The 17504-nt window shown below is 44.7% G+C and overlaps 1 protein-coding gene and 1 long non-coding RNA gene across 3 annotated transcripts in view; one reads left to right on the top strand and one right to left on the bottom strand.

Moving 5' to 3' along the window:
* Positions 1 to 17504, top strand: part of LOC308571474 — a 116219-nt gene that overhangs the window by 63028 nt on the left and 35687 nt on the right. The window lies entirely within an intron of this gene.
* The window catches only part of SMYD1 (SET and MYND domain containing 1), a 58116-nt gene that overhangs the window by 18208 nt on the left and 22404 nt on the right, over positions 1 to 17504 (bottom strand). The window contains exons 2-5 of one of the 2 annotated variants that reach the window (XM_081166559.1): positions 14615 to 14791; positions 6142 to 6355; positions 3561 to 3691; positions 605 to 643 (exon numbers count right to left, since the gene is read on the bottom strand). In XM_081166559.1, coding sequence (XP_081022685.1) covers positions 605 to 643; positions 3561 to 3691; positions 6142 to 6355; positions 14615 to 14791 — 561 coding nt within the window. The remainder of the gene's footprint in view (positions 1 to 604; positions 644 to 3560; positions 3692 to 6141; positions 6356 to 14614; positions 14792 to 17504) is intronic. The other variant, XM_081166560.1, reaches the window with a different exon arrangement.

Here is a 17504-nt window from a genome sequence, read left to right as displayed (position 1 = left end):
CCACATGAAGAAAGAGGATCCACCAAGAGGGCTGATCTTTGCTTGGAAGACCTCAGCAGAAATAGGTGTCGCCTTGCGGCCTAGAACTAGCTAAACTGATATTGTAAACACCTGCGGCTTTTGCCATTTTAATCGCTTTTAAGGTTTTGTGATTCTAAACAGGGGCCCGAAAGTGTTTGTCAATGCAGCCAAAATCAGAGTATCAGACAATGCCACGTTATTTGCTCTTGTAATAAAAGATCTACTGGATCTACTACGGTTACCATCGTTAGAAATTCTCATGCTATCATTGCCAATGAAAGAATTGGAGAGCAAAATAAATTGGAGCAGGCATTAAGAGGTATGGGGAAGTTTGTCAGAGGAGAGGGGGAATTATTGTCATAATGACTACTTTTTTAAAGAAAGACTCTACAAATGCAGGGATTACAAAATGAAGGGTTGGGTTTAGTGGGACTTTGCATAGAGGTGGTAGAAAGAGTAAAAACAAAGTCATCTTTATAACTTGGTTATTACTGCCTGTGGGACTTTGGGGTCGGTATGGGGGGGGGGTGTTCGAGCGGGATAGCAGTGAAAGGGGGAATATTATGGTTCAAGGCCAACCCACCTCATCTGGGTGTGGAACAATGATCTTACAGCCTGATGACTGAAAGAAAGAAACAGACATCTGCAGTTTGACAGAGGTAAACACGCTAAAGAAATAAAGCAAGAAAAGCAAATTGAATCCATACATTTAGTACATCAAATGCTAGCGTACAGCTTTTGAGGGCCAAGGTAGAGATCAGAGGCAGCAGTGAAGGTAGCATATCAAATTGCAAGTTGGAGTCCTAAGCCACAACGCTCTCCTCCATGACTTTACGAGGCTATCGGCAGGCGACAGAATTGCCACCCCTTTCCTGCAGCCTTCAAATGGGCATAGCTGTCAACTTACAGATTGGAAAATAAGGGACCAGCAGCCCCGAAAATAAGGGATCAGCAGCCAAAATAAGGGATTTTAGTCAACCAGCTGAAGTACGAAGTTAAAAGGGACCAGATAATTTTGGAGAGCAGCGCCGGTTTTTAGCCCTTCATTTCCAGAGGTTGCTGCTCAAGACACCAGCTGATGAAACACTGCAATTAAATAACTACAAGCAGCAACAACTTTTCGCGCAAAACGAAGTCCAAGCTACGAAGATGCTGCTGCAGTTCTGTATCTTTTCTCTTGTGCTCCATCTGCAGCTCTCAGTTCCGTCAGGTGGGGCAGGAGGAAGCGGGGGGGGGGGAGAGAGAATAGCGCCTGAAGTAAACCCGCAGATCAGACCATCTATGCTAGTCTACGACTACAAATCTATGGGAGAAGTGCTTGCGGTCCTTCCTCCGCTTTCCCCCTCTATGGTTAGCCCTTGGAACACCTGCCGCCGCCTCCTCTCTCTGAACTGCTTTCTCTATAGTTGCCCCCGCTCTTCTCTCAAGGCTCCTCAGCAATTCATAGGCTGCCCATCTCATATGGGTTCTTCGGCGGCGCAGCCGCAGTACGGCCTAGCAGGAGCAGCAGCAGCGGCGGTGGGCAGAGGGGAGGCCCCAGGCAGAGACGCTCAGTTCGGCGGCCGCGAGGAGGATGGTGGCAGAAGGGCCCGAGGCTCCCGCCAGTCCCAGCGGGGAGGGGCTCCCGGGGGGCGAGGCTGGTGAGAGAAGGCCGGAGGGGGGCGGGCCAAGCAGCCAAGCAACACAGCTGGAGCCTCCCTCCTCCCTGGCCGGCAGGGAGGGAGGGAGAGAGAGGAGCTGCTTCCTTTGAAACCCGGGAAATTTAAGGGACATCATCAATAAGGGACAGCAGCGGGACACGGCGCTGGGATAAGGGAGTTTCCCGCCAAATAAGGGACGGTTGACAGCTATGCAAATGGGCTCTAAAGACTTTTCATTCTGTCAGGCTCTTAATGGATTTTATCAGTGGCCCTCCCTATATGTTTTGTACAATTGAGTGTGCTTTTCATATTTGTGCCGTTAAGCTGCCTGGCTGAGAGTGCTGATCTCAAGACCCGTTTGGAAGCTTCCTTCCTCTCAATCGACAAAGAGCCATTTGAAATCTCATGGGAGAGCAACAGCGAGGGAGCCATTTGGACTGCAGAAACTACAGACAGAGGAATGGTTACACACTTCTTCACCCCAAATTCCCCCTTCTCAACACAGGGGGAATCTAGACACATATTTAAAACGTTGCTTTTTAAAATAACGTTTTGAAAAAAAGTGTTGAATTTGTCATAGCTAGCCATCGCCATCTAGTGTCACATTTGCATAATGCACTTTGCAACACACTTTAAACATTTATTTGCAGCTGTATAGCCAAGTCCACAGTTTCTCTCTCTCTTTAAAAACTGAACAGGCTGCTAATGGATTGTTTCATAACAACTACTTGAGTGTTTACTTAGGTCTTCGAAAGCTCAGCATAGGATCTGTGCCTTGATGCTACTTGGTGGATGATCTCTCTAGCTTTCAGGGAAGATGTTTTTTAAAAAAATAAATTTGCTGTTTGGGAAGAACCAACAATATTGTGATGGCAAAGATGAGATGAATTCCCCAGCCCAGCAACTTCCCGTGCACTAGTTGGTATCAGATCTGTCCTGTGACTTACATTCTCCTGTTTCTGTTCTGTTCAAACTGTGATGTGCTTTTGTCGCAATATTTTAGTCTGACTGTTTTGAAACTTCTCTAATAGGATAAAATGTAAAAAAAAGAAGAAGTAGTTGTAGATCAGACTGTTGGTATAAACCATCTCCTTCCTTACTGAGGATATTCTGATTGTGGCACCACTTATCTGCCAGGCAGATAAATGCATCGTTTCTGTTACGAGCTTTTGGTTTTGGAGGAAAGACATTTCAGCTATGCCTTTAACTACAGCTGCAGATTCTTTAAAAGCCAGGCTGGTGCCACCTGTCTACTTTTATGGGGGGGGGGGTGAAGAGGGGCTTCCATCTTGCAAAGCTATGCAGTTTGCATGACAACAAACCTGCAGAACCACAAATGCATGCACAGAGTTGCTTAATTGTGTTAGAAATGAACCGAAAAGGATTTGTGGGGAAATATGCCAATGTGTTGAAGACCAACATTTGGCAGCTTCATTCTGATGTTCGCTTAAACTTCCCGCGTTATCCATCTCCCCTAACTTATCTGTCAAGACCCAAGAATGTTCTGCAGGGTTGTCAAAATCACACATTCTGAGCACAACCCTTAGCAATGTTCTCGGCGCAAACCCAACCGATATAGTAACGCTCACATACAGCTCCCAATCATTTTAATGGGACTTTCAGAGGAGAACTTTCCAACGGGCTGTGGAAATTTGCCATTTTCCAATACGTTTTCTCCCCACTGGCCCAAGAACTGATAGGATCTTTATCAGTGACTAGGTCCCAATGAAATGTTAGAAGCCAACAGAAACGCTCACAAGAATGTATTTTCATGCAGCTCCAAAACATGAATCAACAGAGCCAGGCAACCTCTCAGCTCAGAGTAGATTAATTTTCTGGAAATTCCCTGAGTTGACAAGCTTAGTTTCTCACACTGATGCGCAGAAGGAGATGACTTACTTGCCATTGTTAAAGATGACCGTGCAGTTTGGCCAACAGTCATGGTTCACCAAGCAAAGGTTTGGGAAGATACCTACACCAACTGCCTGCAGCCCGCGTTGATCACTCAGAGTGAAGCCATTGCAATTTATCTGTTCCGCAAAACAAAAGAGCAAGACAGATTAGGGGAGCTGTGGATTTCCAGAACAGGAGCAGCCAGGTTCTGTATTCTCAGGACTATTTCCTGGATGGTTTTTGAGAGGTAAAGGTAAAGGAATCCCTGACCATTAGGTCCAGTCGTGGCCAACTCTGGGGTTGCGGTGCTCATCTCGCTTTATTGGCCGAGGGAGCCGGCGTACAGCTTCCAGGTCATGTGGCCAGCATGACTAAGTGCACGGAATCGCCGTTTAACTTCCCGCCGGAGCAGTACCTATTTATCTACTTGCACTTTGACGTGCTTTTGAACTGCTAGGTGGGCAGGAGCAGGGACCGAGCAATGGGAGCTCACCCCGTTGCGGGGATTCGAACCGCCAACCTTCTGATCGGCAAGTCCTAGGCTCTGTGGTTTAACACACAGCACCACCCACGTCCCTTTTGAGAGGTAGGACAGAAGTATTTTGCCATGCAGCCCCAAAGCATTGCAAAGGACAAGGTCTGCAACAAAATCTCCAAGTAGCCAGTGCTATTCCTACTCAGAGGAGACCCACTGAAATGAATGGGCATGACTAACTTAGGTGTACTAAACTATGTTTGTGGAATGCTCAACTCAGGGAGGCTCATCTGGCACCTTCATTATATATTTTTAGGTGCCAGGTGAAAGCATTCCTCTTCAACCAGGCTGATTAAATGTGTTTAAATTTTAAATGTGTCTGTGGGAAGGGAGGTAATTGTTTTGCTGTTTTGCTTTAATGATTTCCTTGTTTTTAGCCTGTATTTTAGTCTGTGAACCGTCCAGAGATTGTATGATGAAGAACAGTAAAGGTAAAGGTAAAGGGACCCCTGACCATTAGGTCCAGTCGTGACCGACTCTGGGGTTGCGGCGCTCATCTCGCTTTATTGGCCAAGGGAGCCGGCATACAGCTTCCGGGTCATGTGGCCAGCATGACTAAGCCGCTTCTGGCGAACCAGAGCAGCGCACGGAAACGCCGTTTACCTTCCCACCAGAGCGGTACCTATTTATCTACTTGTACTTTGACGTGCTTTCGAACTGCTAGGTTGGCAGGAGCAGGGACCGAGCAACAGGAGCTCACCCCGTCGCAGGGATTTGAACCGCTGACCTTCTGATCAGCAAGTCCTAGGCTCTGTGGTTTAACCCACAGCACCACCCACGTCCCTATGAAGAATGGTATATACCAGTAAATGTAAATAATGATGATGATGGGTCTGCTATGAGTATGACTAGCAGTAGAATCAACCCTTTATATATAAAATTCAACAGTATGTTTAATATTGGAACCTCTTACATGTGTGCAATCTTGGGAAATAATCCTTTCTTTCCTACAGGCACACTATTTCTCTACATCTTGAATAAAATTTGGTAGGCTTCTGCAGACCAGCTAATAGTGAATTGTGGTTAGGGTAGGGCTCTAAGGCTGCCCATTGGCCAAATAACCATTCATTCATTCATTGCCTTTGTTACTCAAAATTCTATTGTCATAACATTCGATAGGTAGGTTTAACAGTGTATTACTGTTATTGCCATTACAAGCTTTGAGCATGAGTTTTTTGTGGAAAAGTCGCATACCAGTAAAGTGATGATGCCAGCACAGAATGATATAAACTAATGCAATGTCAAAAATACTACATCAGACTTAAAGAATAACCAGAGCAAAAACAGCCTCATCTTATGAAAAAGGCAAAGGTAAAGGACCCCTGACAGTTAAGTCCAGTCGGGAACGACTCTGGGGTTGTGGTACTCATCTCGCTTTACAGGCCGAGGGAGCCGGTGTTTGTCTGCAGACAGTTTTTCTGGGTCATGTGGCCAGCATGACTAAGCCGCTTCTGGCGCAACGGAACACCGAAACCAGAGCAGCACATGGAACCGTCGTTTACCTTCCCGCTGGAGTGGTACCTATTTATCTACTTGCACTTTTTTGGTGTGCTTTCGAACAGCTAGGTTGGCAGGAGCTGGGACTGAGCAACGGGAGCTCACCCTGTTGCGGGGATTCGAACTGCCAACCTTCTGATTGGCAAGCCCAAGAGGCTCAGTGGTTTAGAACAGAGGGCTAAAAAAAACCCTGACCAGCTATTATTAAAAAAGAGACCAATAGGGTTAAAACCAGCTTGCAAAATAAGTGGTCTTCAAAAAGTATAGAAGATGTTAAAATAGCAGGGAAGACCTAGGAGGACAAGAAAGCCTGGTTTTCTTGCCTTACAAGTACTCCAAAATCTGAAGCAAGGTTAGTCAGCTGGGGTCTTGAGAACCACACAAAACCCACATTAGATCCCTTCTGTTGTATAACCTGAATCAGCACATGCAAAAGCACCAACAGAGGCCCTTATGCCTACATAAGGTGGCACTAAATGATGGGATGAGCAGCACAATCTAACTACTGTAGCTTTTCCTTTATTCGTCCAGGCTTGGGTCACTAGGCAGACATACCACACCCAATATGTGAGAGATGTACGTCATGCCAAATTGCTTGTTGTCAGGTGGCCAGAACTCCAAGAAGCTCTCCAGGTCGATCCTCATCTCCTTCTTCTCTTCGTCTCCAAAGTGATCCACGTGGTTCTGTAGGTTGTCAATGGAAACCAAGCATCCCTCTGTCAGGCCGCCTCCTTCTTTCTCTATTCTCCACAAGATTCGGGCAGCCAACCTAGTAGGCCAAAAATGTGCATTTAACCACTGGGCCTTAAGGAGTTACAGTAACCGCTCCCCACATTAAATGGGGGGGGGGTGCCCTTTGCGTGGTCGTGCGCAGCCCCCTGGACCCCTATGCGGCACCATTAGCACAGGCTTGGCTCCGCCTCCCCCCAGGTGGGATACCTGGAGGTCTCTGCCTACCTCAGCCAGTTGCCCAATCCCGCCTGGGGAAGCGTTGTCAAGGTGATCAGGCCAGGTAGGGGGAGGGACTACCTGCCCACACAATAGGAGGAGGATCTTACCTGGGAAGTGTCAGTTGGCTCCAGAGCTTCTCCCACCCTACCCACCCTCAGTTAAGACTTCTTTTGCAGGTTAACCTTTTCTCTGCTGGTACGTGGGCGCTGCTACGTCAAGGTCGCTGTTGAAGGGCCAGAAAGGAATTCCCCTGCATTGGCAGGTTTTGCCTTTCCCGTAGCAAAACGTCACAACTTTGGCGGTATCAGGCCTTGGGTGGAATCCTTTAGGCTATCTTTTCTAAATGGGGGTGGGCGTGGAGCAGTGACCCACGCCCCTCCTCTTTGCGGCGGCAATACCAGGGATCCCCGTTAAAGGGATTGTGTTTAGGGGAGGCTTTGGCCGTACGGTGAGAGGTTGTCATTGCTCTCCCCTGCGACGGTGGCGTAATGGGGGCGGGCTCTCTCTGCTTGAACATACAGTGAGGGAAATAAGTATTTGATCCCATGCTAAATTGCCCATTTGCCCTCTGACGAAGAAATGACCAGTCCATAATTTTAATGGTAGGTTTATTGTAGCTGTGAGAGACAGAATCTCTGACTTTTGTCTTCTGGGTTTCTGGGGGTTTTCCTGTTGTTATTCTGTCTCTCACAGCTACAATCGCCTTCTCAATCCGGCCCTAGGACTGTCTAGGAATCAGCGTGTTTTCACATGAGTAGAATGTGTGCTTTTATTTAAAATGCATCTCTGGGTTATTTGTGGGACATAGGAATTTGTTCATATTTTTTCCCCAAAATATACTCTGGTCCACCACATAGGACAGCCCACGGTTGAAAAAGGTTACTGACCCCTGGCTTTGACCTATTGCTTCGTCATTCCATTCCATTTGTTAATCCATATGTAGACTATACTCAATTGATAAACATTTGATAATATCTTGCCTGATTTTGTATTAATTGCTATATATATTCCATTTTCCATTTTCTGTATACAGTGGTACCCCGGGTTACAGACACTTCAGGTTACAGACGCTTCAGGTTGCAGACTCCACTAACCCAGAAATAGTCCCTCGGGTTAAGAACTTTGCTTCAGGATGAGAACAGAAATTGTGTGGCGGCAGCAGGAGGCCCCATTAGCTAAAGTGGCACCTCAGGTTAAGAACAGTTTCAGCTTAAGAACGGACCTCCAGAATGAATTAAGTTCTTAACCTGAGGTACCACTGTACATTCTACACTTCATAGCATTTCCATGTTCCATTTCAATTCAGCTCTGTATAGCAATAAACCCATCAGATGTCAAGGAGATAAAGAACAAAACATCTGAAGGCAGCCCTTATGTTTTTATATGTGTTGGAAGCCACCTAGAGTGGCTGGGACGACCCAGCCAGATATGGCAAGGTATACCGTATTTTTTGCTCTATAAGACTCACTTTTTCCCTCCTAAAAAGTAAGGGGAAATGTGTGTGCGTCTTATGGAGCGAATGCAGGCTGCACAGCTATCCCAGAAGCCAGAACAGCAAGAGGGATCGCTGCTTTCACTGCGCAGCGATCCCTCTTGCTGTTCTGGCTTCTGGGATTCAGAATTTTTTTTTTCTTGTTTTCCTCCTCCAAAAACTACCGGTAGGTGCGTCTTATGGTCTGGTGCATCTTATAGAGCGAAAAATACGGTAAATAATTTAAATTTAAATTATTTCAGTTATGTTCAGTAGCTTGTGGTTTGTCTTGGTATTTGTAAGCTTTTATTCCCTGTAGCTCTGGGGTTGCTACTGAACAAAACCGAACTTTGACTGGGATCCAGTGAGTGTTACTGCATCGACCAGGGTTTGGCATTGTGTTCACTGATGTTGACTGGATCATCAGATTAACAGTATAGAAAGGAAGACCTTCTTGGGTTGGTCTTGCTAACAAAGCAGATTTTCCCCCTGTGCATTTGAGAATGGAAAATTCATGCTGGTATTTCCCTTCTGCTACAAACACAGTCACAGCTGGCAACCTTCCAGAAGGACTAACTCCATAGCTTGAAGCATACTTTCCATTACAGCTCACAATACCTTCCCGTCTCCTGTATCACAATGGAGTATTTTCAGCCACTTCTATAAATAGGACAAGTTGATAAAGGAACCCCACAGTTGCTGAACCTGATAGAGAACAAGTGCAAATTCCTGACGGTAGCTTAAGATATCTTCCTCTTAACTTCTTGAGATACAGTATCTTCTTGTTTCAGGATTTAGTGTTACAGGAGGTTTCTAAATTATTATTATTATTTAATTACTGGAATTAAAAATAATAAGAAGTGGTGGACAGTGGAAAAATAAGACATTCCCCACCTTCTTTTTACTGATGTCATTTGCCTCCAGAAGGGAATATCTGGTTATGTGGCAAACATAATTTAAAATCATTGTGCCCACGATAGAAATCAGGGCAAACTGTCCTTGGTTAGCAATGGTCATTTTAGGCATTTATATGTCGTTGCTTTAGCTCTCAGAAAGGCTTATAAATAAGTTATATAATATATATATAATATAGAACATTATATATATATATATATATATATATATATATGCTTTCGTAGATTTTCACGGGTACAGGAATGTAGGTTTTGGTGTCTTCGGGTGTCTTCCCGTGTAAGAGTTGGGGTGTCTAGGCGACGTTTCGACGAGGTCTCACTCGTCATCTTCAGGCTGGTGCTTTCGGCTCACCTCTACAAAATCTCGCTAAATTTCTCGCTAAGCAACTTCAGCCCTATGCAGAATCTATCGCTTCACACGTTACAAACTCCTTCCAGTTCATAGAAACAATAAAGAAGCAAAACCTACATCCCGATGACCTACTTGTGAGCTTCGATGTTGTATCTCTCTTCACACAAGTGCCCATTAATGAAGCCTTGACAGCCATTCAAAACAAATACAATCCCCCCGAATACATCCTGGACCTGACCAACCACTGCCTAACCAACACGTACTTCATCCACAATGGACAAAGATACAAACAGATAGAAGGAGCACCTATGGGATCACCCCTCTCACCGGTCATCGCAAATCTGTACATGGAACACTTTGAAACCAATGCTTTAGACAAGTCAGAACACAAACCCAAACTTTGGCTCAGATATGTTGACGACACCTTTGTAATTTGGCCACACGGGAAGGAAAAACTAGATAGCTTCCTCACACATCTCAACAGCCTACACCCCAAAATACAATTCACTATGGAAATAGAAGCCAACAACCAACTTCCCTTCCTTGACGTCCTAATCTACAAAAAACCTGATGGCTCCCTAGGACACACTATCTACCGGAAAAAAACACACACCAACCGCTACTTACATGCACAATCACACCACCACCCTGCACAAATAAACTCCGTAGCCAAGACTCTCATCTCCAGAACCAAACGCCTGGCTGACAAAGACCACTTGACAACTGAGTTACAGAATCTCTCAAATGTGTTAATCGCCAACGGATACCAGCAAAACAGGGTTACGAAGCTAATCCAAAAAGAAACACCCCCCAAAAACCAAGACACAGAAGAAAACAATGGCATGGCCCTCCTTCCTTATATCAAGGGCACTACAGATAAAATTAGCAAAATCCTCCATAAACACAATATCAAAACAGCCTTTTGCACCAACCAAAAAATAGCCAATATCCTCAGAAACCCAAAAGATAAAATCCAGTTAGAAAACCAAGGGGTCTATGAAATACCCTGCAAAGTCTGCCCAGCCACGTACATTGGACAAACAAACAGACGAATAAATGCACGTATCGCAGAACACAAGAATGCCGTCAAAAAAGAAGAAAAAACTTCCTCTCTTTACCAACACATGAAAGAAACAGGACACGAAATTAATTTTGCAGATTCCAAATTGCTCTTTAACATGGAACATCACCACAAGAGAATAATCATGGAAGCCATCGAGATAGAGAAACACCCTCACAACATGAACAAGCGTGACGACACGTCCCGCCTGCCAGACATCTGGAAATTAGCCCTCCCCACAAAAACCGACACCAGAACCAGAGGCACACAGAACGCCATCTCCAATCAACCACACCAGACCCAAACCCAGACCCTCTCCACAGATAAATTACAGACACCATCCAGTAGCCAAACCATAGTGGCACCTCCGGATGCTGCACCCCCCTGCAATCCCTACACAGATCTGGCTGGCACAGGGCACAAAACCACAGCTCGCCCCTATACACGAAGCCAAGCCAGAGCACAACTAAGTGCAGTACAGCCATCTTCTCAGAAAAACTCTTTACAAGGTCAAGAGGTCAAGACACGAAAGCTTTAGCAACTAATCCACACCTAATGACCCTCCTAAGTGGTACTCAGAATATCACTCAAGTAATCACTCAAGATATCCCTCAAGTAATTAATGAACAAAAGAAGAAAAGGCACATTAACCTAGGAACTTCCTCTCTGCCCAGAACGTTGGAGGCTATACACCACACCCCCTCAACAGTATTTATAGGAACTCAAACACTGAGATCCTGCTCTGTTCTAGTAACAAGAAGCCGAAAGCACCAGCCTGAAGATGACGAGTGAGACCTCGTCGAAACGTCGCCTAGACACCCCAACTCTTACACGGGAAGACACCCGAAGACACCAAAACCTACATATATATATATATATATATATATATATATGCTTTCGTAGATTTTCACGGGTACAGGAATGTAGGTTTTGGTGTCTTCGGGTGTCTTCCCGTGTAAGAGTTGGGGTGTCTAGGCGACGTTTCGACGAGGTCTCACTCGTCATCTTCAGGCTGGTGCTTTCGGCTTCTTGTTACTAGAACAACTAAGTGCAGTACAACCATCTTCTCAGAAAAACTCTTCACAAGGTCAAGAGGTCAAGACACGAAAGCTTTAGCAACTAATCCACACCTAATGACCCTCCTAAGTGGTACTCAGAATATCACTCAAGTAATCACTCAAGATATCCCTCAAGTAATTAATGAACAAAAGAAGAAAAGGCACATTAACCTAGGAACTTCCTCTCTGCCCAGAACGTTGGAGGCTATACACCACACCCCCTCAACAGTATTTATAGGAACTCAAACACTGAGATCCTGCTCTGTTCTAGTAACAAGAAGCCGAAAGCACCAGCCTGAAGATGACGAGTGAGACCTCGTCGAAACGTCGCCTAGACACCCCAACTCTTACACGGGAAGACACCCGAAGACACCAAAACCTATATATATATATATATATATAAAATAATATAATATATTATATATTATATAAAACGCAATAGAGCAGCAGCCATTAAGCAATATTTAAATATGAATAATGGCAAGATTTAGAATAATTGGGCAAATTTTTAAAAGTCTTCAACTGGCTTGCCTTGAGAAGGTGTTCTAGAGTCAGTGAACCATGATCATGTTTTTGTGTACACTGCTTACTGTTTATTTATTTATTTATTTATTAAATTTGTATCCTGCCCTTCAACTGAAGACCACAGGGCAGTTCACAACATAAAAATGCATAATAAAACAAAAGGAAAAGGAAAACAAACCAATAACCCCCCCTCCCGTAAGTGGTTTATAAATTCTTCTAAATAAATAAATAAATAAATAAATAAATAAATAAATAAATAAATAAATAAATAAATAATAAAAGAAATAAAGAAATAAAAATAAACAGCATCGTGAAATATTTTAAAAAGTTGCCGCATCACATGCAGACCACAGATCTCTGTTCGTTCTCATCAGGTTGTGGGACTATACCAGATCTACCCCTGAAAACATCTGGGTCCCCTGCAGATGTTTGAAAAGCTGTTTAACAAGTGACAGTTCTTAATACTGATCCTACTGTCCTACTGTCACCAATACTCATTGCATGTTGTGGAGAGACCACGCTCATGGGTTGGGTAGGAAGACAAGATGCCAAGCAGCCTAGACAGATTTTTCAGGACCCTGGACAGAGCACAAGGAGCAGAAGACTTGTTAAATGCTTCACTTCAGTCCTTGTGGCCCAGACGGAGATCCTTCAAGGAGAAGCCTTGTGGTTAGAAGTCTAGTAGTATTTCCAGAAGGTTATGAGTTTTGGGGAAAGGAGTAGATGCACCCATAGGGATTTCCAAGTTGGAAATCCATGGGGTGGTTATAGGGACATAGGAAGTCATCTCATAATGAATCAGTCCAGCTGATTGGTCCAGCTGGCCTAATGCTGTCTACAGGGGTCTGCAAGCTTTACCGGCCATGGGCTGGATTACTCCCACGGAGATTGTCCGTGGGCTGGACTGGCTCAGTGCAATGCTAGAAATTGCATCTGCGCATGTCCGTGGCGCCGGAAATCGCTTCTGCACATGCCCAGACGCCGAAAATCGCACCTGCGCAGAAGCGATTTTTGTCATCTGGACATGTGCAGACGTGATTTCTGGTCTCTGCACATGTGCAGACACCATTTCTGGCGCCACTTGATGAGTCTCCAGGCCATGCTGTGCTGGTCGCAGTGCACAGGGGACTCGCCGAGCAGGCAGCTTGGTTCGGGGGCAGCTCGTGGGCCGGTAAAACGGTCTTCGTGGGCCGCATCTGGCCCATGGGCCACACATTGCCGACCCCTGGTCTACAATGATTGGCAGCAGTGTACAGGTAAGGTTTGGACAAGATTGTGCCCCATTGTGTTTTTCCTCTGTTTGTCCATGGCTAAACCTGCGTGAGCACAAATCCATGGGTGAGGATAATGTTACTGCCTCGCAGATGTGAGGATACAGGGCATAGCCCGTAACTGGCTGTGCTCTTTTATCTCTGGTCGGGGACAGAGGGTGGCACTAGGGAGGGAAATGTCGTCGCGCCATTCCTTGGTGTGTGGAGTGCCACAGGGCACAATTCTCTCCGATGCTTTTTAACATCTTTATGCGCTGCCTTGCCCAGATTATCCGGAGCTTTGGGCTGGGCTGTCACCAATATGCTGATGACACTCAGCTCTATCTGCTGATGGATGGCCACACCGACTCGGCCCCGAACACACTGACCAGATGCTTGGAAGCTGTGGCTGGATGGTTTCGTGGGAGCCGATTGAAACTAAATCCTTCGAAGACAGAGGTCCTATGGCTGGGTCGGGATGGCATGGGGATGAGGGACCAAATCCCTTCTCTTGCGGGGGCCCAATTAGTGCCATTGCCTTCCGTTAACAGTTTGGTGTAATCCTTGACGCCTCCCTTTCCATGGAGGTGCAAGTTACAGCAACAGCCAAGGCGACAGTTTCCACTTTCGCCGCATCAAGCAGTTGGTCCCTTACCTTTCCCACCCTGACCTGGCCACAGTGATCCATGTGACAGTCACCTCCAGGCTTGACTACTGTAATTCGCTCTACGCGGGGCTGCCCTTGAAGCTGTCCCAGAAACTCCAGCGGATGCAGAATGCTGCAGCGAAGCTCCTCACGGGGGCTCTGCCATGGGAGCATATTCACCCAGTGCTTTTCAAGCTGCACTGGCTCCCGGTGGAGTACAGGGTCAGATTTAAGGTGCTGCTTTTGACCTTTAAAGCCCTTCACGGCCTAGGACCCTCATACCTACAGTACCGCCTCTCCCAGTATGCCCCATGGAGGACCTTAAGGTCCATAAATAGCAACACCCTAGTGGTCCCAGGCCCTAAGGAAGTTAGATTGGCTTCAACCAGAGCCAGGGCCTTTTCAACTCTGGCTCCGGTCTGGTGGAACGCTCTGTCCCATGAGACCAGGGCCCTTCAGGATCTGATTTCTTTCTGCAGGGCCTGTAAGACAAGAATTGTTCCGCCTGGCCTTCGGCTTGGAGCCAATTTGATTCGCTCCCCCTCTTTCTTTTTCCTTTTTCCTTTCTCCTCCTGCGATAAGGCTGCATTTTAATATTTTAATGTTTCAATATTTTAATGTTGCATTTTAATCTTGTTTTTAAGTTGTAATCATTCATCTTGTTTTTATTATTGCTTGTTAGCCGCCCTGAGCCCGGCCTTGGCTGGGGAGGGCGGTGTATAAATAAAAATTATTATTATTATTAATAGCCCTTGAGCAATTAATTACACACATTCGTTGGCGATCAGCCTATTCACGCACCTGATATTTTCGTTGGGCGCTTTGCCATGCCGCTTGATGGCCGAGCACTCGTTCTTGTGGTTCGCCCAGGCGTCCTTCTGGCAGGTTCGGTCACAGTAATGGGCAAACTTGCACTGACCGCAGCGCTGGAGCTTCTCGTGGCGCTTAAAGCAGGTGTGGCAGACCAGGTGAGTGAGGCTGAAAGAGAGGTTCCTGGTAAGACCGTAGGGACATCTCTATGCCTGACAACAAACCCCAACTATTGCCTCACCTTTTGGTGCCTGCCAAGGAGCCCTGCCATGATTATGATAGTATTTTATTCTCTTGTTAATTATGCTGTTTTGAATATGCATTTTATATTTGACTTCATTTAGCAGTGGTGTTTTTAAAAAATGTGTAAGTTGTTGTTTTTTTGTTAACTTGGTTTGTGTTAAACATGTATTCTGTAGCTGACCTTCTTTGTAATGTTTCGTTTTGAAATCTTTAAAATAATGTTTTAGTTTTCTGTTACCGTATTTTTTGCTCTGTAAGACTCACTTTTTCCCTCCTAAAAAGTAAGGGGAAATGTGTGTGCACCTTATGGAGCGAGTGCAGGCTGCGCAGCTATCACAGAAGCCAGAACAGCAAGAGGGATTGCTGCTTTCGCTGCGCAGTGATCCCTCTTGCTGTTCTGGCTTCTGAGATTCAGAATATTTTTTTTCTTGTTTTCTTGTTTCTGCCAAAAACTAGGTGCGTCTTGTGGTCTGGTGCGTCTTATAGAGCGAAAAATACGGTAATTATGTTGCTTTGACTGTATACTCTATATTTGATTTTCTTCATATTGTTTGTTTGATGTTTTAATATTCTGCAAACTGCTTTGTGATTTTTCTTAAAAATATAAAGCGTATAGAAATGAAATGAAATAATGAAATGAAATGAACAAATAATAAAGGAAACAGACTCATTTGTAGCCATTGGGGGGGTGCACTTTGTCTCTTACTGGTAAAATACCACAATACCCTCCCAATCTTACCTTTTTAATTTCATAACAGGATATAAGCACAACATTATCTAAACAACTGGTTTCCCCCCTCTTAAACAGCAAATTTTCCCATATACTGTATACAACAACTTTCCCCATAAATCTATATACATAGTTGGTGGGCGCCAGCCATCAGGGTGCTCATTTGAATACTTTATAAAGGGATGCAGTGTTTTAGCAAAATCATTCATATCAGCTGCATCGTTCAGGGCATGAGCTAGTTTCTCAGATAAATCAATTGTCCATACTTCCTGTTGTTTGTTATAGTAGACGATCCAATCTTTTGCCATTTTTTGCTATGTGCTGGTACAAGAAGAAAAGCAATAAGTTCCTTCTGCAATAATGTAAAATGCGTATCTTTAAAGATTGTTAATAAATGCAGGCATGGGTTGAATTGTACATTCTGCTTTGTAACTATTTGACCAGTGATCCTTCTGAAACAGAACAGAAGAAACATTAGCCTTGGGGCAGGCTTTGTCCAAGACATTTTAGTACAGTGGTACCTTGCCTTGGTTCTCAAACTTAACCTGTTCTGGCAGTCCATTCCAAAACCAAAGCGTTCCAAAACCAAGGCACGCTTTCCCATAGAAAGTAATGGAAAACGGATTAATCCGTTCCAGACTTTTAAAAGCAACCCCTAAAACAGCAATTTAACATGAGTTGTACTATCTAATGAGACCATCGATCCATAAAATGAAAGCAATAATCAATGTACTGTACGATAAAATAAATAAGACAGTATTTATAGATAGTAAAAATTAAAATTATTATTTTTTCTTACCTCCACTGATGATAGTCATTGTTTGGATGGGAGGCTTTTATCCATTTCCACAGTCACACAATCAAATTAATCAATCAATCAATAACTGAACTGGGTTCCACACAGTCAACAAAAACAAATAAACCGAAACAACTTCAAAAACAAAAACGCAAAATAAATAGCAAAAACAAAAGCGCCAAACTTAATCCATTCCGGAAGTCCATTTGACTTCCGAATTGTTTGAAAACCATGGCGCAGCTTCTGATTGGTGCAGGTGCCCCGGGAACAATAGCCGACAGCCGCATCAGATGTTTGGCTTCTGAAAAATGTTCGCAAACCGGAACACCTACTTCTGGGTTTTCGGCGTTTGGGAACCAAGGCATTTGAGAACCAAGGTACCACTGTATCCACAAGGTACCACTGTATCCACAACCATTGTCCACTCCTAAACAGACCTTCTCACCTCAACTTATATGGAACACAATGTACCAGCCAACAGTGGCAGCAGCACATTATTCATGATCCAGTCTCAGCACTCCATGGTTTATACTGTTTATGCAATACTAGGTATCTGTGCACCACTGCTCATAACATTGCACCATGCATTTATAAAGCGCAGTTTATAAAGTAGCAAAATATTCATGAAATATCACAAGCAGAAAGTGGAACTATTGGAAGAAGGAGCTCCGCATCCACACTCCGCCCCCCCCCCCCCCACATATTCCATACCGGTGAATCTGTGGACAGTCATTTCATTGGTTATAGGTTCACGAGGAGCCAAATGAAACTGTGTTGGGGGTTTGGCCCCTAGGCTACCAGAGTTGTTTGCTTGGACTTCCCAAATGATCTCTGGGGCAGGCTAAGATGTAATGCATTTGTGGAGTACTGCTATTCACACAGGCAGGCAGGCAGACACTTTATCTTACAAATGTCTTGCTCAACCCACGAAGAAATAAAGAAAATACACCGATGGAAGCAAAAGCTCTGAAAAAGCTCAATATGGAGGCCAAATGGCCGAAATATTGGGAAATTTTGGAACAAGACGGAGATAGATTGAAATTGCAGAGTTTTGAGAAATTAAAAAACAAAGTGCGAGACTGGCTTCATTATTATCAGATAATGGAGACATA

Source organism: Podarcis bocagei, assembly GCF_964188305.1.
Source record: "Podarcis bocagei genome assembly, chromosome: 13".
Lineage (NCBI taxonomy): Eukaryota > Metazoa > Chordata > Lepidosauria > Squamata > Lacertidae > Podarcis > Podarcis bocagei.
Note: the sequence above shows the minus strand (reverse complement) of the source record. Positions and strands in the feature narration are given on the sequence as shown.